Source organism: Ctenopharyngodon idella, chromosome 18, assembly GCF_019924925.1.
Source record: "Ctenopharyngodon idella isolate HZGC_01 chromosome 18, HZGC01, whole genome shotgun sequence".
Classification (NCBI taxonomy): domain Eukaryota; kingdom Metazoa; phylum Chordata; class Actinopteri; order Cypriniformes; family Xenocyprididae; genus Ctenopharyngodon; species Ctenopharyngodon idella.
Window position 1 is genome coordinate 21102658 of NC_067237.1, and position 13479 is coordinate 21116136.

Below are 13479 nucleotides of genomic sequence, written 5' to 3' on the forward strand. Positions count from 1 at the left end.
TGACAAATTCAAATTATTTGAATTTACTCAAAGAAAAGTTCTTTAACTTTCACATCTGGTCACCCCTTTTGAATAACAGGTTTCATGCTTTCATAAGGCAAAAATGTGCAAAGTTTGCAAATATATATTTCACACACAGTAGGTCAGTTGTTTTTACAAAAGAAACCATGGTTTATAAGATCTGAATGTTGCATGTTTAACTGAATTTGTGGGTTTGATAGCTTTGCATACCCAGTAGCGTTCACAAATCAGATGCAAAATACATGTTGCCATGGCACAGGTATAGAAACAAATATACACATGTTTAAAAATCATCTCCAACCCAAAAAGAATTGAGTTGTGCATTGTTCAAGTCACACTGTGTCTGCGGGCCGAGCCAGAGGGGATCATGCCAGAGTATTACAGTCAAAGCTCTGGGAAATCAACACATGAGAACCGTTTGTTCTCCCTGTGCTCAGTCAGCTCCAATCACATCACCTAGATACATGAAACCCCCTCTATTACAGAGGGACAGAGAGCCAGACAGACAGTCAGAAGATCACCGACAGAGAGAGAAGCAAAAATGGACGGGGAAACTATCATTTGTGCTGTTCATTTCACCAGCCTGTGCGTTTCATCAGAGCTCCTTCCCTTTTTTTAAAAGTGACTCAGAGCTTCCCCAAACACACACACACACACATTATGGTTTGCAAGTGTATGCACTCACAGCCCCACCCAAACCCACTACACTTGATATATTAAAATATAATCTTCCTATAGGATGATTTCCCAGTGGAAAATCAGAAATAAAGTTGTAGTGTAAATGGCCTTGTAATCTGCATATTGCACACTGCTGCAGTTGCCAATAACAGGGTCAGCAGTAATGCAGTCACAAGCAAGGGTGCTTTGTGTCAATGCTAATTTTCTTTCTTTGCATTAAAATGGGCTTTACCCACCCAAACAGCCCTCTCCAACTTACATCTGCTATGAACCTTTGAACAATACAGCTGAAAATGTGCAGGGAGTTCAGTAAAGGTTCCAGTTAAACACAATGAGGTCAGAGAATACACCTACTACACTTAAAAGGCTAAAACAGGAAGAAAAATGCAGAATTTGTATGATTTTGAACCATATTTAAGTAATGGATTTCCTGGATTTTCCTGGCTGTTTCTGCACTTTGTCGCACTTCGTCCACTACTGATAAGCAGATAATTATTTTCATGTTATAGCCTATAAATGGTAATTATAAAAATTTTAATTATGTAAAATAATATATATATTCATTTTTAAAATTAAATTAGTAAAATTATAATTCAATAAATAAAAATAAAACACTACATTCAGTTCTTTTAAATGCTACAGGCAGATTTAGGCATGGCAATATTATTATTATTATAATATATTATAATATTATATAATGTTCACTACGAAAACCATAAATTTTGAGATCTGCCTAAGATTAAATTTAACAGTATTATTAAATGACTTGTGTTTTTAAACATTAAGTGAGGTAATCAAGGTAATCATATCAGCAAATAACCCAAATATGGCACCAGTATACTGTGTATCTATTCTTAATTCATTCATTCATGACCATGATATACATATTTTTACCCCGTATGTCATGTGCAGGGCTACGTACGAAAGTCATTTACTTTATTCAAAAACCAAATTTTCTTATCTGTACACTGTAAACACTAACGCTCAAAATACTTAATTGGTTTGAGTAGGACAAACTTAAATTAAACAAATTAGTTTCATTAAATTAACTGTTATGAGTATTTTGAACTTTTCTTTTGATTTCACAGCACAGACATATTTAGTAAACTGAACCGTTTCATCTTTTAATTTAGACTAACTTAAGTTTAACTGAAACTGGGCTGGGATTTCTATATTCCAGCATGCTTTGTCCATGGCACTCGAAACGGAGAGTAAATGTTAAAATTAAGTGTTTCTTAACTTAAAAAATTCTCATTCAACTTTTTTTAATTTCTGACAAATAACTCATTTGATTTGCAAGAACTCAAAATAAAAAAAGTTAATTAACTAAATATTTTATGGTAATTGCTATCAAAATGTATGAGTTAGCTAACTCAGTACTTCAAGTTAGGAGCAATTAACATGCATGAGTACTACAAACTCAAAACTTCTGCTTACTTAAAATTGGGAACATCATAACTAAAAAAAATTGATGTAACTGATTACCTCAAATTTGAGTTAGCCCAACTTATTCAGGTTTACATGTGTAGAATGTCACAATTCAAATTTAGAATGCTGAAGTCTCTCTTCCAGGAGAAGTGAAACACACCAATTTAAGCTGTGCCACTCTTAAAACAGTATATTACAGTATTCTTTATCTAAACCTTCGTCAGATACCAATTACTCAACACATAATAACTCCTAGACACTAGAGACATAATGTTTCATGCTCTGCTACTCGACTGTATGGCCTCAGTTTAGCTCCACGGATGTACAGATGGAGTGTAACTGAACAGCTGGGTCCTCTGCTTCAACCCTTCAATTAGCCAGCTACAGGACAGCCGGCATATTGCATGCTGCAGAGATCACTTTAGAAAAAAACAAACATTTTTAATCCTATCCAGTCTATCCAGCAGCAGAAGTCCGCTTTTAAAGGATAATATGACGAGTGGCCTTGGATTACAGTTCACAGATTAGACAATAAACCAGCTGATGATCAGATGGTAAAATAAGAGTCTGAATTAGGGCTACACGGCTAGTTGTGCAGAAAGGTAGTCAATGTTTACTTTATCTGACTCACAATATTACAGCATCAGCCGTTTTTGGCAAATCCAACATTATGCACAAGGAGTTTGTTATTGAGATTGCTTCATATCATCATCCATTATTAGAGTCAGACTGCACTGTCATGTCCCATTCGCTTACAGTTTCGGTCAACGGATGATCAGTATCAGGGCGGTTTGCAAGAATTTTGAGTTGCATTTTCACTTGAGATGAACTCAGACCATCTCATATGTCCAGCACAGTTCCCTTACTGCATGATTTGTGAATGCAACAGCACTCCAAATTCACTTTATACTCACTTAATAATAATCAGGGTTTTTCCTACATTGAAAATTTTTTGGCAGCCACCAAAACCCGCCAAAGCCATATTTGATCAGTCATTGTGAGTAGTTTATGAGTGACCCAGATGACTGCTGCGCTTGTGATAAGGGCGTATGTTAACTGATGGTGAGAACGAGCAGAAAGCTCCTCCCTCGTGCGTGCGAACTCTCTCTGTCTTCAAACTAAGCACTGTCTTTGCTCTCTCTCTCTCCCTTGCACATATTAATCTAAATCAACTGGCACAATGCTAAAAGTTCGGAAGACCGAATCCATGTTTCACGTGGCGCATTCGGAGAATTTTTTTCCTGAATAACTGCTGGGTGTGAATAGTACTCATTACTCATTACTCAGCATTATCAAAGTCCCTTTCAAGGAAAATCTGTTCACTCAGTGGCCATATTTGCAATGCATTCAGGCAGCTATTTCGGGCTTTCAAGACCAAGTCCTATCCACTAGAACGGGGGAATTCTGAACTCTCAAAACATGCTTGCCAATCTCACAATTAAATATATTTCAAATCAGCAACAGAAATCTGAAATGAACTGTCCAATAAAGGTTGTTTCTTATGCTCAAATAGCATTAAAAAAAAAAAAAAAAAAAACATTTTTCAGGCTAGACCAGTCAATGCACATGTGCAGTTCAAAGCGCACCTCAAAATACTGACTGTTTCTATAGACCTTATGTAGCCCTGCCCCTTTTCAGCATTGCACGCATTTTTTTCCGGTTTGTATTTCCACAGCATGAGAGTTAGATCTTACGAATTTATGAATGAATTGCTCATTTTAAAATCTTCCCGGTCTATACTGACATTTGTTATAACATCCGATTCAAACATCACAATGCTCATGATTCGTTAACTCTACAATAAGTAAATCCACTCCACGAGCTAATTACTCTTCAACAGTGATGCCACAGAAACAAAGCTACAACAAAAACGGAAATTCAAAGACAAAATTCTAAAGATGGCTGCATGCTTATTTCTCTGGCACATAAAGTCTATAGCAACCAGAGCTTATAATGGCAGCTGCAGTGACACGATGACTTTATCGATCAGCAATTGGCTAGAAGGCGGGACTTATTCCGCCATATTGCGTGTTGCACTTTCTCCCATTAATAAGTAATAAGAGTGCACCATCTTTCTAAATATAAAGTCTTTGGCATTATTTAGTAGTCTTCAGGGTCACATGATCCTTCAGAAATCTGATTTGGTGCTCAAGAAAGATTTCATGTTATCATCAATGTTGAAAACATTTTTTGTGAAAACTGTAATACATTTTTTCAGGATTCTTAAATGAATAGAAAATTCAAAAGAACAGCATATATTTGAAATAGAATTTACAACGTTTTTTCTTCTGTCAAATCAACATAAATTAATGTGGTTCAGATAACATAATATATTGAGTTTCTGTTGATTAAACCAATCGCCTTCATTGTATTAACTCAATTTTTTTTTTAATTTCAATGAACTCAAAATTAAAGCAACCAGGTAACTTACTTTTTTAAGTTAAACCAATTATTTTTTACAGTGTGTCTTTACTGTCACTTTTGATCAATTTAATGCTACCTAGCTTAATAAAAGTAATTTATTTCCAAAAAAATCCAAACTGTACAAAGTAGTCAGTGCAAAGCCTGGTCTTTACATGTTTAACAGCCTTCACATTAGACCTGATGACATACATACGGCTTTAATATGCCACAACCTGCATCTAAAAAGGGTGTTCTGTGCACAAATCATATAACTTTTCGTATACATTTTATCTGTTTTCTGAAGGCTTTTGATCATCCATGCATGACACGCGTGGGTGAGGAAGTGACATGCACGATGATGACACACATGGCTCCGTCTCCAGGGTCTATAAAACTGCTCTCCATCACCATATACTCACATTTTTTTCCTCTCCCCCCCAACACACAAAATACATCTTCAATTGCTCATATTTCATTCCCATAGGACTAGGTGCCAGGAAGATGAGCACAGGAACAGGGAAAAAGAGAGAGAGAGCCATGTATGTGTGATGTGATCAGCTACTGAGAGCAGCCAGTGCACACTTAAACACTCCCCTCTCACACTGAACTAATGAAGCAGATGGAAGCACTGTTGCCTGCCTAGAGGACTACACCATAATCACAGGGTTTACCAACATCTCCTCTCCTCATGCTGCGCCCTCTCTCTCTCACCATCTTTCACACACCACCCAGTTCCCTGGTTTACTCTGACATGTTAAGTGCACACCTCCTCCTTGTCTCATCCACCCTTTTCAAGCCATGCAATACAGAATACTGTTTAACTAAAGGCTAGAAACCATCACACAGTGGAGATATTGTGTCCGATTATCTTGTTGCAGTGTGAATGTTGTCGTTCTGTTATGTCTTTTACATCCTCAAAACCACTGATCTAGATTCAACATAGCTCTGATATTATCGCATACGCATAACATTTCTTGAAAAGTTACATGACATATAAAGGCTCATATGCTTATATACTTAACCGTTGTCTCAGCTATTGTCTCAGCATATACTTAATCAGCTCTGCCAACTGCTCTTTTTACATTAGAGCAAAATAAATATATATCTCAGAGATATATAAGGGATTTTAATTAGTTTGTTCTAGATTCTAATAACATAACAGATTGCAAAATTGCTTTTTATTGTGTGCACTTTGCAATGCGACATAAGTACTTTAATGCAATACATTATATCGAAGCTGCAATATCCTAAAAAGCATTTCAAGTAAGTGACAGTGGCGGAATATTTAACGGTCTAGTTAAGCTCAACAAAAGCCCTGAAAAAGCAACTAATTCATGGCGTATTACAGTAAGAAGCCCAGAGCTGCATACTCCACTCCTTTAGGACCCAAACAGTTTAACCAGCTCCATCATGAGACACTCTTATTACCCAATTAAGCACATCAGAGCAACAATGAATCCTTAGAGAGGAAAGAGTCATAACTCTTTGGTTGACTTAGAAATATGCCTGAGGCATTAGCTACAATGGTTTAAAAGCACAGTGGTACATACTGTCATTAATTTGTTCAGCTGACCAAGCAATTTGAAATCGAAAAATTATATAATTTTGGTTTCTCCATGTCCTCAAACTCAACTTGTTATATTTAGGGTCAATATATGCCCCAGAGTTTTCATCTTTCTCCCTTTTTGGAGGTATATATTGTTTGATAATTGTAAATTGTATAGTCAGATTTTGTCTGTTAGGCCTACCTGAACCAATTCAAAATTTGCTGTAAATAATGTACAAGATATCATAACACAAACACTATACTAGACTATATTGAAATATATTAAATGTTATATTAGATGAATTCACTGTGGGGACATATTCTGCAACCACATTTTAAATATCTTGCAAATTAGCATTTGCCTTTTAGCCCCCCCATAATTTCTGCCTCTGCTCGTCAGCTGATTTTGCTTATTTTGTTATTGTTCCAAGCAAAGCATTGTGTTTATGGAGTAAAACATTCACACACAAATATAATACAAAATAATCGAAGCGGGTAGGTGTTTGGGGAAATATAATATACCGCATCTCTCTCTAAACACGTGCGGGAAACGCAAAAGATGCACAAATCCATCCCTTGTTTTCCCTCTCGCCGCAGGTTCAAGGCTCTTAACGACGGAGAAAACCGAAAATGCCCGAAGAAAGCCGATCACAGAAAAAGACTCTGCTGGGCGCTGTCCACCACTGAAACCGCCTGAAATCTTCCGATGCACAATTTTACAACAAATCAGTGCTAATTACATGCTTTTCCCATCACAATCGCATTACAAAAACACCGTGATATAATAACATAGCCAGACCAGGCAGGCTATACAATGGCATTTTCCAAGGGCTACAGATTTCGATTCGACAAAGGCAGGGCTCGTGCACACACTTGAGAATGGATGCGTTTCTTCATCGAAAGCTTGCACTGAGCAATAAACTGCGCTTGCTACAGCTCGACATATAAAAATCTCACTTACATCACGTCTATTATCAGTAAGCATACATCATTATACGAATTCTATGACACACACACCCCATCTCCAGATGGAGACAGTGACCATAAAAAATAGATTATTGCAAAGCGAGTCGAATTTAAGTAAAGGAGCTGTATTTAACATCCAATTCAAATGAGCATATGACAACCAAACCACAAGGTAGATGAACAGATCGTTTTCAGTCAAGCGTAAAGAGGACGTCAGTGCATAAAAATGGCCGTGAGGAAGTTGAGCTGGTTGGGTGTCAAACCTTCTTTCCTCACCATGAGCATCAACCCAACACAGACTACAAACGCATGAAGGCCTGTTCATGTTGCACCAACGCCATGCACACACAGCCGACAGCATTATCTCCAGGCACCATTTGCCATATAAGCTCTGCCTTCACCATTCTCAATCAACAGAAGGCTCTTAACACCCTATTAACTGCAGAGTATAAACCGACTGGTAGTGGGGTTTTTATATATTTACATTTACAAGTGCTAAATAAAATATGCAGAACCATTTTTAAATTGTTTTATCCCTGCTTTTTAATAATCATTGTACTATAATAAATACAACATAACCTGTATTATGAATACATTCATTAGCTTATATTTTACGTAGTTACATTTATTAGCTGCAAATAGAGCTACTAAGCTTAAAATGCTACATATATTCTTCATTGAAAATCAATGGTTGATATGTAAAAGCTTGCAAACAGTACTTTACTATTAAGGGGACGACATTTATCACTGAAGAACCAATAACTAGTTAAGTGGAAAAGTGTGAATATGTGAAAATATATGGGTCAAATCAGTTATCGGTCTCTACTGCATATAGGTAAAAGAATATGAATCTCTAAAGTGATGCTGCATAAAATCTTTAATTCTCTGCTAAAGGGTACAGTAGCATGTATATATATATATATATATATATATATATATATATATATATCCTACAAACGTTAGGGCCTATATTTGATTTATGACGTTTGTCATATCAACAAATGCACAGGAAGACATCCGTAAATGCCCACAGGATGAAGTGAAATCGGGGTGGAGTGTGTCAGTGGACGCCAATAGAGCATTAGACTAGGAAACACGGTCCCCCAGTTGACTTTCAGCACCATTTTCGTGAACAGCACATCGACGGCGCCTCGTCTTCCCGAACCCACTAATATACATACTGCGGATCTGCTACACCGTATCATCATGTCACGGCTACAATGTATGTAACACGCTAGTGGAGAATGAACTCCTTGAAAATATGGCGGACCTAAGAATTCGCCATCAAGCGATAGAGGGTGTGTGTGGGTGGGTGGGTGGTTTCGTGTGGGTCTCACACAGCGCACACTGACTGATGGATGTCATTTAAAACATGCCACTTACTTCATCTGTTTCACGATGGTACTTTTCCCAGATTCCCCGGCCCCTGTGGAGAAGAGACAGACACAAGGGAATAAGATCGCCTGTCACAATGAAGAGATCCCATATATGTGCATTCATCGGATGAGACACTGCGATGTGTAGGATACAGCTAGATTTGAAGGGCTCCACTCCGCATTACCTAGCAGGAGCAATTTCACATCCTTAGCAGCAGTGATTCCGTCTTCTTTGAGGTTTTTCTCGATGGCTTTGCTCCTGTCCAGAGCCGCTCTTTCCTCTGCGCTCAGTGTACATCCCATGGCTAGATGAACCTCGGCTCTTTTTATCTCCAAAATGGTCCGGGTGAGAAATATCCTCGGTGTTTCTTCCTTATTCCTCTCTATGGCTGTCCCTATCCCTCTCTCTCACACACACACTCTCTCTCCCTGTCGGCGACTAGCTAGAGCATTAAATCCCGCAAAAGACAACGTTGGGCTGGAACATAAGTCTCTGGCGCGCGCTCTCGGTCTGTGTAACGGGGTCGTGGTGCTCGGTCCTCGGGCTGGGAGGTCTCTACTGGGCGGCGGCGGCGACTGCTGCGAGCGCTGGCATCGTTAGCGTGCTCACAATGGAGGGTCAGTATGGAGAGAGAACGCGCTGGGCTCGACGCTCTCAGACAATCTCGCTGACGTCAGGAGCAGAGAAGGAGAGAGACAGAGCGCGCGCGCACGAGCGAGCATTCGAATCGCGCACCGCTAACTACAGCTAGATTTATGCCGTTATCTGTAGGCGGAATAAATGCGCTTCTCTTGGTGTTTCACGCAACGCGAACGCTGTTAAACGGTGTGTATGCACGACTATATTGGATCAGTGTTGTGTTTCTGTGGGGAGCGGATGATCTAAAGCCGATGAGCGGGCCCTGGCCACAGGAAGAATCACAGAAAGGTGTGGCCATTAGCCTAGTGTTGACAACCTGTAACAGCAACGCCAAATGACTAGAAATCTGATGGGAATGAGAAATACTGATATTGCTACGAAATTATAAATAAAATATTGCAATTTAAAAATTCAAAAATCAAAGTACTTTATTGGCAAGGTTGTTTAACAAAGCCAGTATGCAAATTATACAATGACTTTCAGGAGAGTCGAATGAATATATATATTATAGTCAAACCAACATTTATTCACACCTTGAACATTTAATTAATTAATACAGTTTATTCATTATAGTTTAAAAAATGGTAATAAAATATGACAAGATCTCAGAGTTAAACTGTCAGAAAAAAATAATTATGTGAGATAACACTTAAGCAAAACATGGTCAGGTCAAAGTGTCTGAATAATTTTTGGTTCCAGATTTTTATCAGTTTTACTGGTAATCCACTGTATGAAGAATTTTTGGGTATAATATGTCACAGTTTACTTTATTTTGCTATCCTCCTTTACATAAATGAACTATAGTGTCATGCACCCACTAGTAAAAGAATATCAAAAATGTCTGAATCATTTTTGGTTTGACTGTATATATATATATATATAGGCCCTACCGTTTGTATGAATACAGACACTAGATATAATTTTTGATATATTTTTACTAGTGGGTGCAGGACACTATAGTTCATTTATATAAGTAAACATAACAATTTGGGAGCAAAAATTATTCAGACACTTTGACCTGACCAACCAAACAGATCTCGCTCCCCATTGACTATCATAGTATTTTTTTCTTAATATGGTAGTCAATATTTGTAACCAAGCAAGATCTGCTTGGTTACAAACATTCTTCCAAATATCTTCCTTTGTGTACAGCAGAACAAAGAAATTTATATAGGTTTGGAACAACTTGAGGGTGATTTTTTTGGGTGAACTATCCCTTTAATGGCCTTTAATGTATGTTTTTGGAGTTTTGCCAAAATGTAGGTGGCACATTTTCCAATGAACATATGTTGGTTTTTTAGCCTTTTTTTGACCTACTGACCTACTACTAATTTTACATTTGTAGTTTCTATAACATTTGAAAACCACATCGAAACCTATACTGAATAACCTACAGTGCTCAGCACAAATGAGTACACCCCCTTTGAAAAGTAACACTTTAAACAATATCTCAATGAACACAAAAACAATTTCCAAAATGTTGACAAGACTAAGTTTAATATAACATCTGTTTAACTTATAACATGAAAGTAAGGTTAATATTATAACTTAGATTACACATTTTTCAGTTTTACTCAAATTAGGGTGATGCAAAAATGAGTACACCCCACAACAAAAACTACTACATCTAGTACTTTGTCTGGCCTCCATGATTTTTAATGACAGCACCAAGTCTTCTAGGCATGGAATGAACAAGTTGGCGACATTTTGCAACATCTATCTTTTTCCATTCTTCAAGAATGACCTCTTTTAGAGACTGGATGCTGGATGGCAAGTGATGCTCAACTTGTCTCTTCAGAATTCCCCACAGGTGTTTGATTGGGTTCAGATCAGGAGCCACTGAATCACTTTCACCCTGTTCTTCTTCAGAAATCCAACAGTGGCCTTAGATGTGCGTTTTGGATCATTGTCAAGTTGGAAAAGTGCACAATGACCAAGGGCACGGAGTCTTTCAGTATAGAGCAGTACATCTGTGAATTAATGATGCCATCAATGAAATGCAGCTCCCCGACACCAGCAGCACTCATGCAGCCCCACATAAGGACACTGCCACCATCATGTTTCACTGTAGGCACCATGCATTTGTCTTTGTATTCCTCACCTTTGCGACGCCATACAGTTTTGAAGCCATCAGTTCCAAAAACATTTATCTCGGTCTCATCACTCCAGAGTATAGAGTCCCAGTAGTCTTCATCTTTGTCAGCATGGGCCCTGGCGAACTTTAGGCGGGCTTTTTTGTGCCTGGGCTTTAGGTAAGTCTTCTTTCGCGGACGGCACCCATGCATGCCATTCCTCTGCAGTGTACGCCGTATTGTGTCATGGGAAATAGTCACCCCAGTTTGGCTTTCTACTTCTTTAGATAACTGCAGTGAACTTGCATGCCGATTTTCTTCAACTCTTCTCATCAGAAGACGCTCCTGTTGAGGTGTTAACTTCCGTGGACGACCTGGATGTCTCTGTGAGATGGTTGCAGTTCCATCTTTTTTAAATTTTTTTACTACTTTTGCTACAGTATTCTGACTGATAAGTAAAGCTTTGCTGATTTTCTTGTAGCCTTCACCTTTCTGGTGTAAAGAAATTATTTTTCTCAGGTCTTGTGACATTTCTTTTCCATGTGGTGCCATTGCTGACAGCATGAAATGGGAAGGGGTTTTAACACCCTTTTATAGTCAACTGTCTGCTGGACACCTGTGTAATGAATAATTAGACTCACCTGTGGTTGAATTCTTGTTAAATTAGACATTTGTAGTCTAAAATTTAGTTTTGCTCCAGAGACTTTCAGTGGGGTGTACTCATTTTTGCATCACCCTAATTTGAAAATTTTGTTCTCTAAGTTATATTATTAACCTTACTTTCATTTTATAAGTTAAACAGATGCTATATAAAACTTAGTCTTGTCAACATTTTGGAAATTGTTTTTGTGTTCATTGAGATATTGTTTAAAATGTTACTTTTCAAAAGGGGTGTACTCTTTTACGCTGAGCACTGTATATAATGTAGGGCCCTGTTTACAACAAATATTAAGATACATTTTGCTGCATCAGAGATCCCAAGTGGAGAATGCTAAATACAGTTGTCAGTGGGGCCCATAATGTTTTAAGACTGCCCACTTTCAACCACATTTGGAGAAAGCTGAAAATGTATGTGACCACATTGTATAGTGTCAACGTTCAGGTAAAATGCTTTCAAATAGCTTTGAAGGACCATTGTGGGACATATTTTGATAAAGCACGTCAAAACAGATTTAAACTTTACAAGGTGAAAAAAAGAAGACAGGAAAGATGAAATAAAGAAACTGGATCTCTGACAGTCAGCAAAACCGGGTTGATCGTCCTGCTATAATAACAATATACAATATAATGAAAGAAACATTCGCTTAAGGTATTGATGAATATTTTCACATGAATGCAGATGTACACCGATTACTCTATGGTGAAGTGATGGCTGGTTTCTGAGGGTGTGCAGCTCAAATATGCCGATGCGTGACTGGAAAACCTGCATTTGATCTTTTTCTTTTTGGTATTTGGTATATAATTGTGGTAAATGTGAAATGAGATTTGAAAAATTCATTCTGAAATTCAATTGCATTACAATTTCAAGTAAAATTTTAAGTTTTCTCCTGTTCCAAAACTGCTATCCTAAACTAAAGCTATGATATAAACCCATGGGCGTGAGTAGGTCTAGAAATGGTCTGTATAATCTTATGAGCATAGAATTGAATATGGAAGTCCTATTCCAATTTTATTGCCTGCGTATTTAAATTTAACTACTTCTGTCAACACTTCCCAGGCCCCTGTTATGAATATAACCTTATTTCTAATTGTCTGGATCGGTCAATGCTAAATAAAGCATTTCCATTACAGGTCTTGGGAAGTATTATTATTATTATTATTATTATTATTATTAAATCTGAGGAATTTAAAAAGCACAATATAAACACACCAATTTCAGTTATAAGAATTTCATTTGGCTTGTATCGACCCATTGAACTGTAGAGAGGTGTCTATTCACACATTACACACAAACTCATGGTGTGATATTGTCAGTATTGACAGTAATTTGCCATTTTGTCTTGGTGATATCACACTGCTAAAAACATATGCCCAGAAATAATTCTAAAGGATCATCTTAAAAATAAATTAGATTTCTCTGCCACTATTGCTAATAGCAACCGTTCGAATGCTTTGCAATAATATCCTATTATTGACAATTAGGCCAGTGAAGCTTTGTTGATTTGATTTGATTTGACTTGATTTGAAAAGGAAAGGGAGGGAGGAGAGAGAGAGAGACCTAATAAATGAGACTGAAGGGTGTGGGTTTACAATCCCTCTTGTATTATATATAATGAATTGGAAATTTTCTTAAAACCAGTGTATCGATTCTGCTATTTATGTTACAGGCAATCTCTATATTTGGTGTCT

At 37.5% G+C, this 13479-nt stretch overlaps 1 protein-coding gene across 3 annotated transcripts in view; it reads right to left on the reverse strand.

The window, feature by feature from the left end:
• Window positions 1-9340, reverse strand: part of gnao1a (guanine nucleotide binding protein (G protein), alpha activating activity polypeptide O, a) — a 102843-nt gene extending 93503 nt beyond the window's left edge. The window contains exons 1-2 of one of the 3 annotated variants that reach the window (XM_051869509.1): window positions 8604-9339; window positions 8426-8468 (exon numbers count right to left, since the gene is read on the reverse strand). In XM_051869509.1, the coding sequence (XP_051725469.1) occupies window positions 8426-8468; window positions 8604-8721 (161 nt within the window). In that variant the 5' untranslated portion in view covers window positions 8722-9339. Of the gene's footprint in view, window positions 1-8425; window positions 8469-8603 lie in introns of all 3 variants that reach the window. The other 2 variants (XM_051869507.1, XM_051869508.1) reach the window with 2 other exon arrangements.
• Window positions 9341-13479: the final 4139 nt, after the last annotated feature.